The sequence below is a fragment of the Mirounga angustirostris genome, unplaced genomic scaffold (genome assembly GCF_029215605.1).
Source record: "Mirounga angustirostris isolate CCGP_5_RB_7025 unplaced genomic scaffold, mMirAng1.0.hap1 SCAF_5, whole genome shotgun sequence".
Taxonomy (NCBI): Eukaryota; Metazoa; Chordata; class Mammalia; order Carnivora; family Phocidae; genus Mirounga; species Mirounga angustirostris.
The window spans coordinates 21,453,213-21,468,286 of NW_026991713.1; the positions used below are offsets into that span (position 1 = coordinate 21,453,213).

At 35.2% G+C, this 15,074-nt stretch overlaps 1 protein-coding gene across 1 annotated transcript in view; it reads left to right on the forward strand.

Moving 5' to 3' along the window:
- Positions 1–15,074, forward strand: part of ANKS1B (ankyrin repeat and sterile alpha motif domain containing 1B) — a 1,110,621-nt gene that overhangs the window by 136,426 nt on the left and 959,121 nt on the right. Inside the window, exons 3-4 of the mRNA XM_064590752.1 lie at positions 6,108–6,264; positions 12,007–12,303. Coding sequence (XP_064446822.1) covers positions 6,108–6,264; positions 12,007–12,303 — 454 coding nt within the window. The remainder of the gene's footprint in view (positions 1–6,107; positions 6,265–12,006; positions 12,304–15,074) is intronic.

Here is a 15,074-nt window from a genome sequence, read left to right on the forward strand (position 1 = left end):
TGTTTTGAGAACTGTCAGCACTAAATTATTATCATTTATAACTTTGAAATATGTATATTCTTTGTTATGTGTCAGGTTTAAGTATTTACTGATCTTGCTTTTCATTCTCTAAATATTTAATGCTTGAATCCTAGACTCCATTATCTGAAATCCAAACTGTATCTCAAATTATATCGAGAATCCAGATAGTAATTTATGTGTACTTTTGATTTACTCTTAAGTTTTCTAATGAAAGAAGAGAACTTCTTCTAAAAATTTATATAGTCTGGTCCATAAAGTTTCTCTTTGGATAACCTAGAAATAACTTTGATCTGATTGCTTCTTTCCTGGATAAGGATATTAAATAGTTAAAATTTGCTCTTATTCACTCTCTCTGGAAATCTTTGAGAGTGAATTCAGTATAAAAAGGAGCTCCAGTTAGAAAATTAGGAGTGGATTGTCCTAAGGTCTTTTGACCATGTCAAACACATTTGCAACTCTATTTCTGTTAAGGAGAAGTAAAATCTTCAAGAAAGTCTGAAATCAAAAGGGCCTTAATTAATGTGAGAATTTCATTAGTTTGTTAAATACTCTATCCATATGAAGATGATTTGCATTTATTTCAAAGTTCTTTGGACTGGTAACGAGGGAGGATGGAACAAAATAAATGTCTTTCGTTATGATTTAATTACAGGGAAATTTGCTTTTGAGGTAAAGAAATTTGAATTTTGAACCGTCCCAATTAACTTAATTTTGCTCAGAACATATCCTGAAACTTCTTAAAAGATATATGAATTAGAAGTATATTTATATCTATCAGAAAATGAAACAAATTATAGTAGCAAAAATTAATACTTTTAGAATTCCTATTTTTACCTGAACTTATATATTAGCCTCAAGCTGCAAAATGTTGCAATGATTTTTTTTTTTAAAGATTTTATTTATTTATTTGAGAGAGAGAAGGAGAGACAGTGAGAGCACAAGTGGGGAGGAGAGGGAGAAGCGGGCTCCCTACAGAGCAAGGAGCTCGATGTGGGGCTCGATCTCAGGACCCTAGGATCATGACCTGAGCCAAAGGCAGAAGCTTAACTGACTGAGCCACCCAGGTGCCCCAAAATGTTGCAGTGATTTAAATTGCATTATTATTAAATTTAATTTGATATTTTGTTTTACTCCTGGGGAATGGAATTGTTTTTTCTGTGATCTCATCGACCACATTTACTTTAGGATTTTAGAGCAGTTCTTATTTATGAAATGCTACATATAAGAAAGAATGCCACTTTATGATCAAGATATAGATGTTACTTCACTGTTTGCTATATTATGAACATTGTTCATCAGTATAACTTAATATTTCATGCCTAGTAACCAAGCGTAGTCAACATGTTCATTTGAAAGATATAAGGAACAACTTAAATAAAAATGAAAATCAATACGGTGCCTGCATGCCTCAGTTGGTTAAGCGTCTGCCTTCAGCTCAGGTCATGATCCCAGGGTCCTGGGATTGGGTCTCGCATCAGGCTCGCTGCTCAGCGGAGAGTCTGCTTCTCCCTCTACCCCTAGCCCCTGCTCATGATCTCTCTTTCATTCTTTCTCTCTCTCAAATAAATAAAATCTTTGAAAAAAAAGAAAATAATACTGATTTGGGTAGGATCCTAGTGTTAAATACCATTCTAGTTTAGATATTAGAGATAGTACCTGAAATTTAATTTATTCTTAATGAATATGGAGGAAAAGGGCCTGTTTAATACATTATTACTTGTGATATACATGGATACCTCATAAGATGTATAAATGACAGTTGGTTGATTAATATTTTATTTATGATTCAGTAAGACTGACAGGCACATTTTTATCAGAAATAGAACTTCATATTTCATAAATATGTTTTCACATTAGAAATCTGAGCCATGCCTGTTCATTAGCTGATGTCTGTGAATAAAATGAACATGTTTGGGGCCCCTGAGTGACTCAGTTGGTTAAGCATCTGACCCTTGATTTTGGCTCAGGTCATGATCTCAGGGGCATGGGGCAGAGCCCCAGGCAGGGCTCCCTGCCCAGGGGGGAGTCTGCTTCTCTCCTCCTCCCTCTCCCTCTGCCTCTTCTCTCTCTCTCAAATAAATAAGTCTTAAAAAAAATAAATTTAGTAAAATGAATTAAAAGAAAACACATAAATATAGGGCGCCTTGGTGGCTCAGTCGGTTAAGCATCTGCCTTCAGCTCGGGTCATGATCTCAGGGTCCTGGGATCGAGCCCCGATTGAGTCGGGCTCCCTGCTTAGTGGGGAGTCTGCTTCTCCCTCTCCCCACTTGCTCTCTCTGTGTGTCTCTCTCACTACCTCTTTCAAATAAATAAATAAAATCTTTAAAAAAGGTAAATAGTATTTAGTTAGTATTGTATTGTTCACTGGAGGCAATTTCATAGGCATACAGATTGTTCTTTTCAGATTTACATATTAGGTAGTGGTAATATGACACAATACAAATGTCAGTAAGTTAGTTTTTTCATTATTCCATCAATCTTCCTGATAAAGAATGGATGTATATCACATGCATTATTAGAAAATGTCAATAAGAATTGAGCCAAAGAACAAATTAAACTGAATGGATTTCATGAGAGTAAAAGAAAATAGGATTGATAAACCCATTAAACTTTCCTCTTACCCTTTGAAAGTAAATGCCTTTAGAAGTTTCAGATTATTTTTTTAATTGGTTAGGCATTGAGGAATAAAGTTAAAACTCTTCACAGAAGTATCTTTGTCTGATACATGAATTTGGAGAAGTGTGTTTTGTGACTAGTATAAATTCTACTTTTTAGATCCAGATAATTAACTGTGTCTTCTTTTGGTATCGCTTTACCTTTTATTTAAATGCTGAAGTGCGGGGCGCCTGGGTGGCTCAGTTATTAAACATCTGCCTTCGGCTTAAGTCATGATCCCAGGGTCCTGGGGTTGAGCCCCGCATTGGGCTCCCTGCTCCTCGCTCCCTGCTTGGTGGGAGGCCTGCTTCTCCCTCTCCCACTCCCCCTGCTTGTGTTCCCTCTCTTGCTGTCTGTCTCTCTGTTAAATAAATAAAATCTTAAAAAAAAATAAAAAAAATGCTGAAATGTTTCATTAAAAAAAAGAATCACTGGGATTGCTAAACATTGCTGCAGCTTACCTTGAGAAGTGTTTGTTTGCATACGATTTTACAGTCATACCTGTTTTTTATTTGATTCACACCAACCCTTTGGAGGCTGGCAGGAAGATGTAGCCTCTGAATTCTATTTTAACAATATCTGAAAGTCTGACAGAGGCTATTTGATTTGCCCAAGGTGACCAAATTAGTAAGTAGTAGAAAGTTGGAACTCTAAAGCAGGTATTCTGATTTTTAACTGCTTTTTTTTTTAATTTAAAAATAATTTATTTCAATAAGTACATATTTCTTGATTCTCAATAGGAATTTCGACCAAGAATTTATATTAGGTGTTACCAAATATTTTCAGTCTTTATCAAGAATGCTGGGTTTTTTCTACCTTTTTTTTTTAAATTTTTTTTTATTCTTACGTTAATCCCCATACATTACATCATTAGTTTTAGATGTAGTGTTCCATGATTCATTGTTTGTGCATAACACCCAGTGCTCCATGCAGAATGTGCCCTCCTCAATACCCACCACCAGGCTAACCCATCCTCCCACCCCTTCCCCTCTAGAATCCTCAGTTTGTTTTTCAGAGTCCATCGTCTCTCATGGTTCGTCTACCCCTCTGATTTCCCCCGCTTCATTCTTCCCCTCCTGCTACCTTCTTCTTTTTTTTTTTTTTAATTCATTGGTATTGAATCCTTCTTATCACATTGTAGTTATTTATCTCAGAATAGAAGACGCTATATAGTAACTTTTGCATGGCAGAGAGGTGAGGAGAAATATGTGAATTTGACAGCCTTCAAGTGTCCTTCTGATTTTCATATTTGTTTTTGCAAAGATGATTTGCTGGAAGCATTTTTATTTTTAAAGGATTTTGTTTTCACTTGGGACAAGAACTAATATTTTTGTACAGCGCTTTACTATTTATTGAGTGGCTTCTCTTCTGTGATCTCATTTAAAGCTCTTACCAGTCTTGACCAGTGGGTGTTATTATTATTACAGTATCCCCTACAGAAAAGAAAAAGACAAGACTAAGTAATTTCTCTAGGGGTCACATCATTAAGTAGTTTGTGTAGGTAGGACTCAGATCCAAATCTTCTAAGTTCAGGTTTTATAAAATACTACTGGTTCTTATAAAGAATATTAAAGTGAGATTTTATTCTTATTTTCTCTAAAATTGTATCATTAGAAAACTTATTACTCCTTGGAACATTCTAAATATTTCTACAACATATTCTTGGTTCTTTCATCATGATTTCATACATTTATCTATTAAGTCCAATGTTTCGTATGTGGGGGAGAAAGAATAATTTTCTCTTTCCCTTCTGGGTTCTTGGCTGAGGAACCCCCACTCCCCCCCATAATAAAAAGGTAGATTAACAAGAGAAAAGAAGTTTAGTAATATGTATATCTCTTGTATATACATGGGAGATACCCAGAAAAACTTAGTTAACTCTCTTTAATGGTCCCTGCCACCACCTTAAAAACCATTTCCTGCTAAACATAAAATAGATGTTTGTTGAGGGGAACTAGTTATGGGAGGTTATTAGGAAAAGCACAATAAACAAGTTGTGGGGTTGTTACTCAGATTTAAGTTTCTGCTTCCTCCCAGGATAAGAGTTTCTAAGAGATTGAGAGTCCATTATCATTTTCTGGTACAAAGAGGGAGACTCCCTTACAAATGGAGTTTTCCTTATAGATTTAAATGTCTCTTACAAAAGGGTAACTTCTATTCCGTTTTCAGAGGTTTAACAACATCTACTCTTTCTTAAAAGTAATTAGCTGAAAATAATACTTATGCCAAAGAGGTATATTTTGGGGTGGTATATTCTGCTCCCCTTTACAAGTTCAGACCACACTCTGGGCATTCATTATATTTTACCATTTACTGTAATGTTTGTATCATGTCTATTTTGTGTGTTTGTGGGGAGGTAGCTATAACTTCTTTTCAGACTTCCTCCAATTTTTCTTGTTACTTTACATTTAAAGTCTGGCTTCATGAAATATTTAAATTTAGCTCTTTGTGTTACATTTGTTCTTACTACCAGTGATTTGTTATATATGAGAAACTTTAGAATTTATTGTAACTTGTTACACACACATATGTATAATGTGTGGGATTTCATTTAGTGAGTTAATAGAATTTGCTTCATAAATGCTTTAAGTAAAAATAGAGTTTTTGTTTAGAATTACTCTTTTTGTTTGGTTGATACAAAATTCAGTTTAATGTTACCAAAAATTGGTAAGTCTTCTTTAGGTTGAGTATTGCAGTTCAGAATTTTTACTTTGAAAACTTGGTTGGGATTGAGTACAAAATGGTTATAGGTACGGTATATTGAGTATGAATTGATATTGGATCAGTGGTGGAACTTGTCTCATGAATGAATCTCCTTCTTGAATTTTTTTCTTAAGCTTGGAACAGAGAGGTGAAGGAGTGCAGATGTATGAGTAGCACATATTCAAAATATGTTGTGTGCCATGGCTGAGAAGTTATTAACCCCCCCTTTTCTACTGTGCTGCTTTCTCTTTTATATGCATCTTCAATTCCTTATTCCAAGTCTCTATAGGATGATGTATATAAATAACCTAAATGTCTCTTAGTAGTATGATGTGTGTGTGTGTGTGTGTGAGAATAAGGAATTTGCTTAACCTCTGCTTTTCCTTCACACTAAATCTCAGGTATGGGCTATTTGAGAAAAACCCCTTTTTAAAAAAAATGGGAAGAGGCATTTTTAAAAAATGTTTTATTTATTTCATTCAGTTATGAAATCAGAAACATTTTGCCCAAATGAATTCCATTGAGTGCTTTCATTGGTTGGTCAGTGCTCTGCGTGTGTATGTATGGTGGTGGTGGTTTTCCAGGTAAGTGAAATAGCCAAATGTTGAATTTTGTATCTCTTACTCTAAATTTCTAGCCAGCATCTAGTATATGTTCATAATTATCTGTTCATTGAATCTGTGTGTTTAGCATATTTTCTGTTCTGTTCTTTTTTTTTTTCCTCTCAGGGACATAGTTCTCAAACTACTTCAGTATGAGGCATCAACAAATGTAGCCGACAACAAAGGTTATTTTCCCATTCACCTGGCTGCCTGGAAAGGAGATGTAGAAATTGTGAAGATTCTTATTCATCATGGACCATCACATTCCAGAGTCAATGAACAGGTGCACTTGTCAAATATTTGCTCATGCTCTGGTTTTTCTAGAGGTTTGCAAAAGCGATGCTGCATTGAAAAATTGATTATTTCTGTCATTACCCTGCCAAAGACTTTCACTGTTAAATTCCCTAAAGGAGAAATTGAAAAACTCTTTGGCACTTGTATTAGGTACATAGGTCCTAAGTTGGGCTTTTGTAAAGATATTTGTTAACAAGAGAATACTACATAAAGAAAGTAACTAATATTTTTGCCTAACTATATAAGCGTCCATTTTGCAGTTTTTGAATATTTAAAGATAGGACAGAATTCACATTTATAATATGAATTAGAGCTTTTCTTAATAAAATTTTAAATGCTAAAACGATGATGGATTCATTTGCAGAATACTCTCCATTTACTTCCACATTTCCATAGCAAATACAGTTTTGTGAATCAAAATGCGAAATACAGTATATACCATAGATAGTCACATATTAAGTTAAAAATTTCCTGTATGTATGACCAGAGTATGTTGAATAAAACACAGCAGCAATATACTGACAGATAAAGTAAAAATATTTTCAAGTGTATAATATCCATATTACACATAACTGACATATTAAAAAAGGAATGCCATTCTCAGTATTCTAAATAAATAAGACCACAGATTTCTGAAAGTAAAATACAGGCTGCTAGTACAGTATGGTAATAAACATCTTGAGCTCTGCATGCCCCCTGCTGTTCCCATTTTGTAAAACTATATTTGAAAACCAGCATGTAGCCCAACAATTGAATTACAACCATGGCATTAAGCTGCAGGTTGGCAGTTGTCCAATATCAATGTAAGTGGTTACTCTAGGGCAAGCACATCTAATAAAGTGCAATTAGCATACTGTTCAAATGAATACAGACTTTGCAGGCCTTTGACTGAAATTCAGACTAAAGAATAAAAAGTAACACTGCCACTAGCTATAAACACCAAAGGGAAGAAAAATACATTTTTTCCCCAGAAAAATGCAGTTATAGAAATAAAGTTCCTCTGAGTAGGAAAAATGTTGTATTAATTGGAAGTGCCTTATTAATAATTATCACAAAATATCTATGTTTATAGGTTACCAAATGAAGTGTATTTTTATGCAAATACATTCATAAACTCAATCTTTAAAAAATGACAGATGCTTATCTTTATCAGCATATCATGCTAAAGGGAAATTTATGGGAATGCTGTTCTGTTTTTCAGAAAATCAAAAGTTAAAAGATCATTTGTGGGATGAGCCATCTGGTGGTTATTCTTAAAACTGTCTGAATGCCCCAAAGTGAACCTGAAATAGTAAGATGGAAAAACAATCCAAGGTTAAACAAGAGGATGTTAGTTTTTACAAGCAAAATATTTTTTAAATGACGTGAAAATAAGAAAAAACACTTAGAATTCATTTGTATTTGAAAGTTGCTTTGTCTTGTGGATTCTACTGGAAATAAATTAAAAATTTCTTGAGATTTTTAATACCATGCTGTCAGTATTTGTTATGTATATGGTACTCCTTTAGTCCTGATGTATTTCTGTCATTTAGTGTCATTTCTCCTGTTTCTGATGTGGGAATTTTATTTTTGTAAAAGTAACTTTTCATTTTAGCTTTATTTCTTATTTCCCCCCTCTGAATGGGGTAGAAATGTACTAGTTACTTATAAACCTTTATGTATTTAAGCAACAGAGGGGAGAAATGAAAATAATAAAGATATATTGAGACATGGTGCTTGACATAGCCAAATACCATGCTAAGCACTTTTACCTATAATATGTTATTTAATTAATTCTCACAACCCTTGAAGTGATAGTATCGCTCCCATTTTATAGATGAGAAATTAGGCTCAGTAAAGCTAAATAAGTCATGCAAGGCCACACATTACTGAGTGACTAAAACTCAGACTTTGAACTCTAATTCCAGAGCCCTCCACAATAGCATATTGGTATTGTCATCATAAATCCTGTCACTTATGGATTGTTTACTATATGCCAGGCAGTGTGCAAAGTACTTCATCTATTATCTTACATGCATCCTGATGAGATAGGGATTAATTATTGTTCTTATTTTATATATGGGAAGCTACCTTAGAGAGATTAAATAACCTGCCCATGATATCACAGCTACTAAGAAATGCACTACGTATTTGAATTCAGGTTTTTCTGATGCAAAACTCAAACTCCTAACCAATTATGCTCCATGTTATGATAATAAAATTATGTATAATTGTCAGGGCTTCGTTCTGATTTCTGAAAGTAGTCTTTGGTTTCTAATACAGCTTTCTTTCAAAATAATTCTGTCTTATATTTTGATATTTAACATTTACGAAGCATTTGCCTTTATGTTATTTCTTTTGATTTATAAGCTATACTCCAAGGTTTGTAGGGAGGGTAATATTCACATTTTTCTGATAAGATAGGTTCAGAGAGATCAAGTATGTGTCAGCACTTCAACATAGGTCACCATTCTATACTGCCCTAGAATTAGTGGCCAATTTAGGACAATGTAATTTTGAAAACAAAGTAGACCGTGCCCTGATTATGGTTTTCATATTTTTTATAATTGTAATTGTATAATCCTTCCTCTCTTTTGTCAACTGATTTATTATTTCCTTTTTTTGATGTTATATATGTTTGCATTTTATGTTTCTCTGTATATTCATCTCTTCCCCCCTTTACCTTCTTTTCCTCTTTTTTTTTTTTTTAAACATTAGGGCAAAAACAAGAGGAGCCCTATCTGATAAGTATATTCACTTACCATTTACTAAAATTCAAACCTAACTAATGTTAATTTCCATTAGTTTTATTTTGAAGCAAGATCTTTTGGTAAATAGCTTTTGTCAGCCAGTTTTGTTCTGCTACCCATTGTCTATAAGTAGAAGTGTCCTAATTTTTTGGAGAACACCCATTTGGTAAAAAAGAGGGAATTCAGAACTGCTCAAGAATGTTCATTGTAGACATAAGGCAGTTATTAATCAGTGCTTCTACACAGTCTGTATTTCAAATCCGATTCTTTTAGATCACTTGTTAGTACAGATACATGTATACAATCATGCCTTTTATAAAGGTACCATGGTTGTGGTCTTCCTGATCTGACAGTACAAGTATGTGTTGATCATGGGTAAACTATGAATATTTTTTCCTGAGTAAGTCTGGCATGATTGAAATAATTTTTCTTGAGATCTGAACAATCTAATTGGTGTTAATAGAGAAAGTTTCAGTTTTGCACTTATAATTTCCTATGCTAAGGCCTCTGCAAATGTAGAGATGTGTTTGAGGAGTCATTATTTTGTAATGGGCTCTTCTTTTTCTCAAAGAGGTGCTGTGTTTTAAAAATTGAGTTTCTTTCTAACCACGGGAAAATTTGCTTTGATCAGAAGGCATATTTCTATATCATATTTTTATGGTATAGGTAATAGATTGATTTTCTTATCAGGCTTATAAAACTTAGCCAGATAAGAAAAATCAGGGAATGTAGACCTGTATAGACCTGTATGTGGTCAGTCTCTATGAGGAAGTAGACTGTAGCAGCACATTCAAACTAAGAACAAGAATGACTCCTCCTAAAATGTTGGAAGAATCAGTGCCTTCAGCTGGATTCCCCGTCTATCCAATCTTAATTTCTTGTTGATTGTCTCCAAGGAGTAGGTATTTTTTCTGGGTTTGGCCTTCAAATGCACTCTTCTGATACTTTTATTTGGAAGGTAAAGTAGTAAGAAGTCTTTCAAAGTGCTCATTAAATTTTTTTTTTTTCGACTACTCTTTAAGTTTTTAAATCCTCCCTCTGCTCTTAACTCTCTACTCTCAACTTATTTGCATCCTTCAGCCAGAGCAAGTCTGAATTACTTTTGGGAACATTAAGATTTATTTGGGTTTGAACCCTGTTTGTCCTTTTATGTGGTCAAAGCAGCTATCTAAGTAGCTAGTTCCTGTTACAACTCAGTTGGTATTCTTTTGAGCAAAATCTGTAGAAATTCTGCTTTCAGCACTAATTTCCTTTTCTTCTCTGACTATATAGCAATACTTGGCAGACAGTGTGGTGTAGGGGAAATGAGACAATGTATATGGTTTTTAGAGATTCAGCAAATGACAGTAGTAACAGTTGTTATTGTGGAAGATGGTATTAAGAGCAGTGACTTTGGGGGGGGTGACAGGGTGGCTCAGTCGGTTAAGCATCTGCCTTCAGCTCAGGTCATGATCCCCAACTTCCAGACTTCTGGGATAGAGCCCTGCGTCAGGCTCCCTGCTCAGTGGGGAGTCTGCTTCTCCCTTTCCCCCTGCCCTTCCCCTGCTCCTCTCTCTCTCTCGCAAACTCTCTCAAATAAATAATATCTTTAAAAAAAAAAAAAGAGCAGTGACTTTGGGTTCAGATCCTGGCCCCAACACTAAATGGCCGTATACTTGAAGGCTAGTTATTTAATTTCTCAGTGCCTCAGTTCCTCATCTGTAAAGTGGCAATAATGATAATAATAGCAGAGTGAAGATTAGAGTACACATAAATGGAATGCAGCTGTGCCTGGTACATAGTGTTAGCTCTGATGATGACTCTGATGATGGCAGCCTCTTTCTCTCTAGAACCCTTACTCAGGATCATGGCATTTTTGTTACTAAAATTTCTTGTTTACGTTTCTCCTGACTGATCCTTCTACCTCCTGACATAGTCATATACAATCTACCTACGCCATCTGCCCAAATGGACTGAAAGGTCCATTTGCCTTGAGATGGGGTTTAGTTTTCTCTGTTGTTTTAACATTTAAAAAAATGTTTAATTCCAGTGTAGTTAACATACAGTGTTATATTCATTTCAGGTGCACAATATAGTGATTCAGCAACTCCATATATTACTCAGGGTTAATCAAGATAAGTGTACTCTTAATCCCTGTCACCTGTTTCACTCCCCCCCCCCCCCCCAGGAACCATCTGTGTTCTCTATAGTTAAGAGTCTTTTCTTGGTTTGTCTCTTTTTCTTTGTTCATTTGTTTTGTTTCTTAAATTCCACATATGAGTGAAATCATATGGTGTTTGTCTTTATCTTATTTCACTCAGCATTATACTCTCTTGATCCATCAGGTACAGTTTTTATCTTGCTAAATTTCCTGGAAAATCTTGATTTTCAACTGCAACACTTATTAGGTGCATATGTAATAATGTAATACTCCTTGTAACTTGTCTGGCAGTGGCTTTAAGTCTGCCTCTCAAACCATAATTATATTTCAAAGATATGTGGTTTAATCTTAGGGCCAGTATGTCTTCATTCTCTTTGCAAAAGAAGCAATGATTTGTACTTGTATGGAAAATAAAATGAAACTTAATTTGGGAAGTCTTTCCATAAATCTTTCATTATCAAGAATTTGCCATCTCTCTTAGGAAGCCAGTCTGTTAAAAGTGGGTTATAATTGTTATTAATCTCTCTCATTAACAAATGTCACGGAGGCATGATGCACAGTACAGATAACACTGACCATCTGGGCCCAGCAGGGCCACTGACTGACATGGCTAAATCATTTATCACTCCCGGAAATTGGAATATATAATGCAGGGGAAAATTTGATTTTCCTTATTGAAATGATTAAAAAATGTGATGTTTTGGTGCAATAAGATACTTTAACAAATATTCTATTAGGCATACTTATTAAAATAGATAAATCTTAAACTTACATTTTCAGAGTATCTCTGGTTTTAAATTACTGTTTAGATTTTGATAATGGAATTTCTGAAAACTTCAATCTTATATCTTTGTCTTAACAGAACAATGAAAATGAAACTGCCCTGCACTGTGCGGCTCAATATGGACACTCAGAAGTAGTTGCTGTTCTCCTAGAAGAGCTCACCGATCCTACCATCAGGAACAGTAAGCTAGAAACACCTTTGGATCTGGCAGCACTCTATGGGCGACTTAGGGTGGTCAAAATGATCATCAGTGCACACCCTAACTTAATGAGCTGCAACACTAGAAAGCACACGCCGCTCCACCTCGCTGCTCGCAATGGTCACAAAGCAGTCGTTCAGGTGCTGTTGGAAGCAGGAATGGATGTGAGCTGTCAAGTGAGTCTTCTTTTAGCTATGATTTAAAAGTGATGATGCTCTTGCTTTGCTTTGAGATACAGACATTAAAGCTTATATGTAGAAATCTTTTCATTTTTAATTAAATTGTTCACAAATATTTTTATAACTGTTAAATTCAAGATGCTGTGCCACACGCTGCTGGGAAATATGAAGAGATCTAAGGCATAATTTCTAACCTCATTCTAATTTTAGGGCTTTATGAATGAAAAATTATTATTAGGAGGCTGTTGTGTGTGGTATCATTAGTAATTGTTCCCTCCCAGTGTCCGGCACACAGCTTGACATACACTAGGAATCCAGTCAGAGTTGAATGAATGAAAGAATGAATCAAAATTCAATGTAATACTTTTGAGTATGTACTTAGTGTTTAATATGTTGACACATTTAGAATCCATTTTTTTTTTTTAAAGATCTAGATTCTTTTTTTTTTTTTTTTTAAAGATTTTATTTATTTATTTGAGACAGAGAGAATGAGAGACAGAGAGCATGAGAGGGAGGAGGGTCAGAGGGAGAAGCAGACTCCCCGCCGAGTAGGGAGCCCGATGCGGGACTCGATCCCGGGACTCCAGGATCATGACCTGAGCCGAAGGCAGTCGCTTAACCGACTGAGCCACCCAGGCGCCCTAGAATCCATTTTTAACAGCCCTCCTGTGGGATTAAGAGCTACTAAGTTCCAGTTAAGAGATGAGGAATCAGATTCAAAGAGTTAACAAAATTGCCTAAGGATGTATAGCTGATAAACCTAGAATATGAATTTATACTTACTGATTAAAATCCAGGCCTCTTTACATAATAGTGAACTGTCTATACATGATTAATGAAGGAAAAATCATTTTGTCTAAGGGCAGTCAGAAGGAATTTTATTGGAGAGGTGTGATTTGAGTTGAACTTTGAAGCATGGATGACATTTGGAAAGGTTTCTCCACAAGGAAAAGGGCAACCTACTTTTTTATTTTTAAGGGCAACCTACTTTTATTATCTGTTTCAAGTTAACTCCAATTCCAAGGTTAACTTTTTTTTAACCGTTTTTTCCTTTTATTACTGTTTTTTGTCTCCCAAGTCAGTGGCAACATTCTTATCTTCCAGAGACCCTTTTGGTTCCTGTCAGATTGTGTCCTTTTCCCTTAAGCTATTGCTGTGTAACAAACTATCCTGAAACTTAATGGCTTAACACAGTAATACTTATTTAGCTCATAATTCTGTGGTTGGTGATTTAGTCTGAGCCTCACTGGGTAGTTCTGTCTTGGCTAAGTTCTCTCATGTGTCTGGGGTCAATTAGAAATCAGTTGAGTGGCTCTGCTGTAGAGATTGGCTGGATTTTGCCTGGGATAATGGGTGAGGTTGCCATGTGTCTTTAATGATCCAGCAGGCCACCTTGGGCTTGTTCACATGACAGTGGTATGGTTCTATGTGCATGCATGTGTGCACACAAGAGACAGAAGGAAGGAGGGAGGGAAGAGGGTTATACAAAGTCTCTTGAGGTCTAGGCTGGGAACAAGCATCCTGTCTTTTCTGTAGTGTTTGATAAGCCAACATGTCACAAAGGCAGCCTAAATTCAAGGATTGGTAAAACAGATTTTACCTCTTAATTAGAAGAGGTTGTGAATTGTTAAAGGGGTGCAAATACCCAGAGGGAACAAATGCAGCCAGCTTTGCAACATTCCAAATGCTGTTAGTGCTCAAAACTGTGGGGTTACTTTTCCTAGGAATTGTTTAGAGGTTGGATTTTGTTTCTTCTTTGTTTTCCACCGAAATTTTAAAAATCTTAGGCCTTATAAAATAAAATAAAATAAAATAAAAATTTTAGGCCTTCTCATCCTACATTTCAGGCTGGTTCCCCGAAACAGACTTTTCGTTGGAGCTTTGCCTGTCTTATTTAGCTATTTAGGTATTTATAAAATCTTTTCTTAATTTTTTATTTATTCTACTTTTGCAGCCTTAAAAATAAACACAAGAATTTTTTCTAGTCCTCATGTTAAAAAAACCCCAATTTTCCCCTCAATTAAAATGAGATAGATACATATTTACTATTTTAAGTGACTCACAAAGTTACTATCTTAAAGTGTGTTTAATGATAAGCTAGATGTTTATTGTCTGAATGTTGAATTTCTCTAATCTAGATTTACTGCTTTCATAAAACTTCTGGAATATTTTTTTTAAAGATTTTATTTATTCATTTGAGAGAGGGAGAGAGAGCGTGCACAAGCCGGTGGGAGAGGGACAAGCAGACTTCCCACTGAGTAGGGAGCCCAAAGTGGGCTCAATCCCAGGACTCCAGGATCATGACCTGAACCAAAGGCAGACACTTAACCAACTGAGCCACCCAGGTGCCCCAGACACTTCTGGAATATTTCTAAACTTGATGGCACAGAGCACTTCATAACCAAGGACTTCACTATGACTGAGATCAATAACTCACTTCATGTCCATGGCCCAGATCTTTTTATATTTTTTACTAGATGACATGGCCAGAAGAGAAAGAGTCTGGCTTCAATTTTATGTATGTATATGGTACATCTTTTTTATATAAAATACTACTTACTATATTATTTATGTTTTTGGAGAATTAAAGATAAGTAAGATCTCTGCCCAGAATTTAGTGGAGGATACAAAAACTTGCAAGAATACCTCCTATATATGACATACTAAAATAAAGAGTAGGGCAAAATGCTATGGAGAGATCAGTGAATAAAATATAGATTGTAAGAGGGAGGAATTGAAGAGACATAGAGTAATATTTGAAGAGGAGC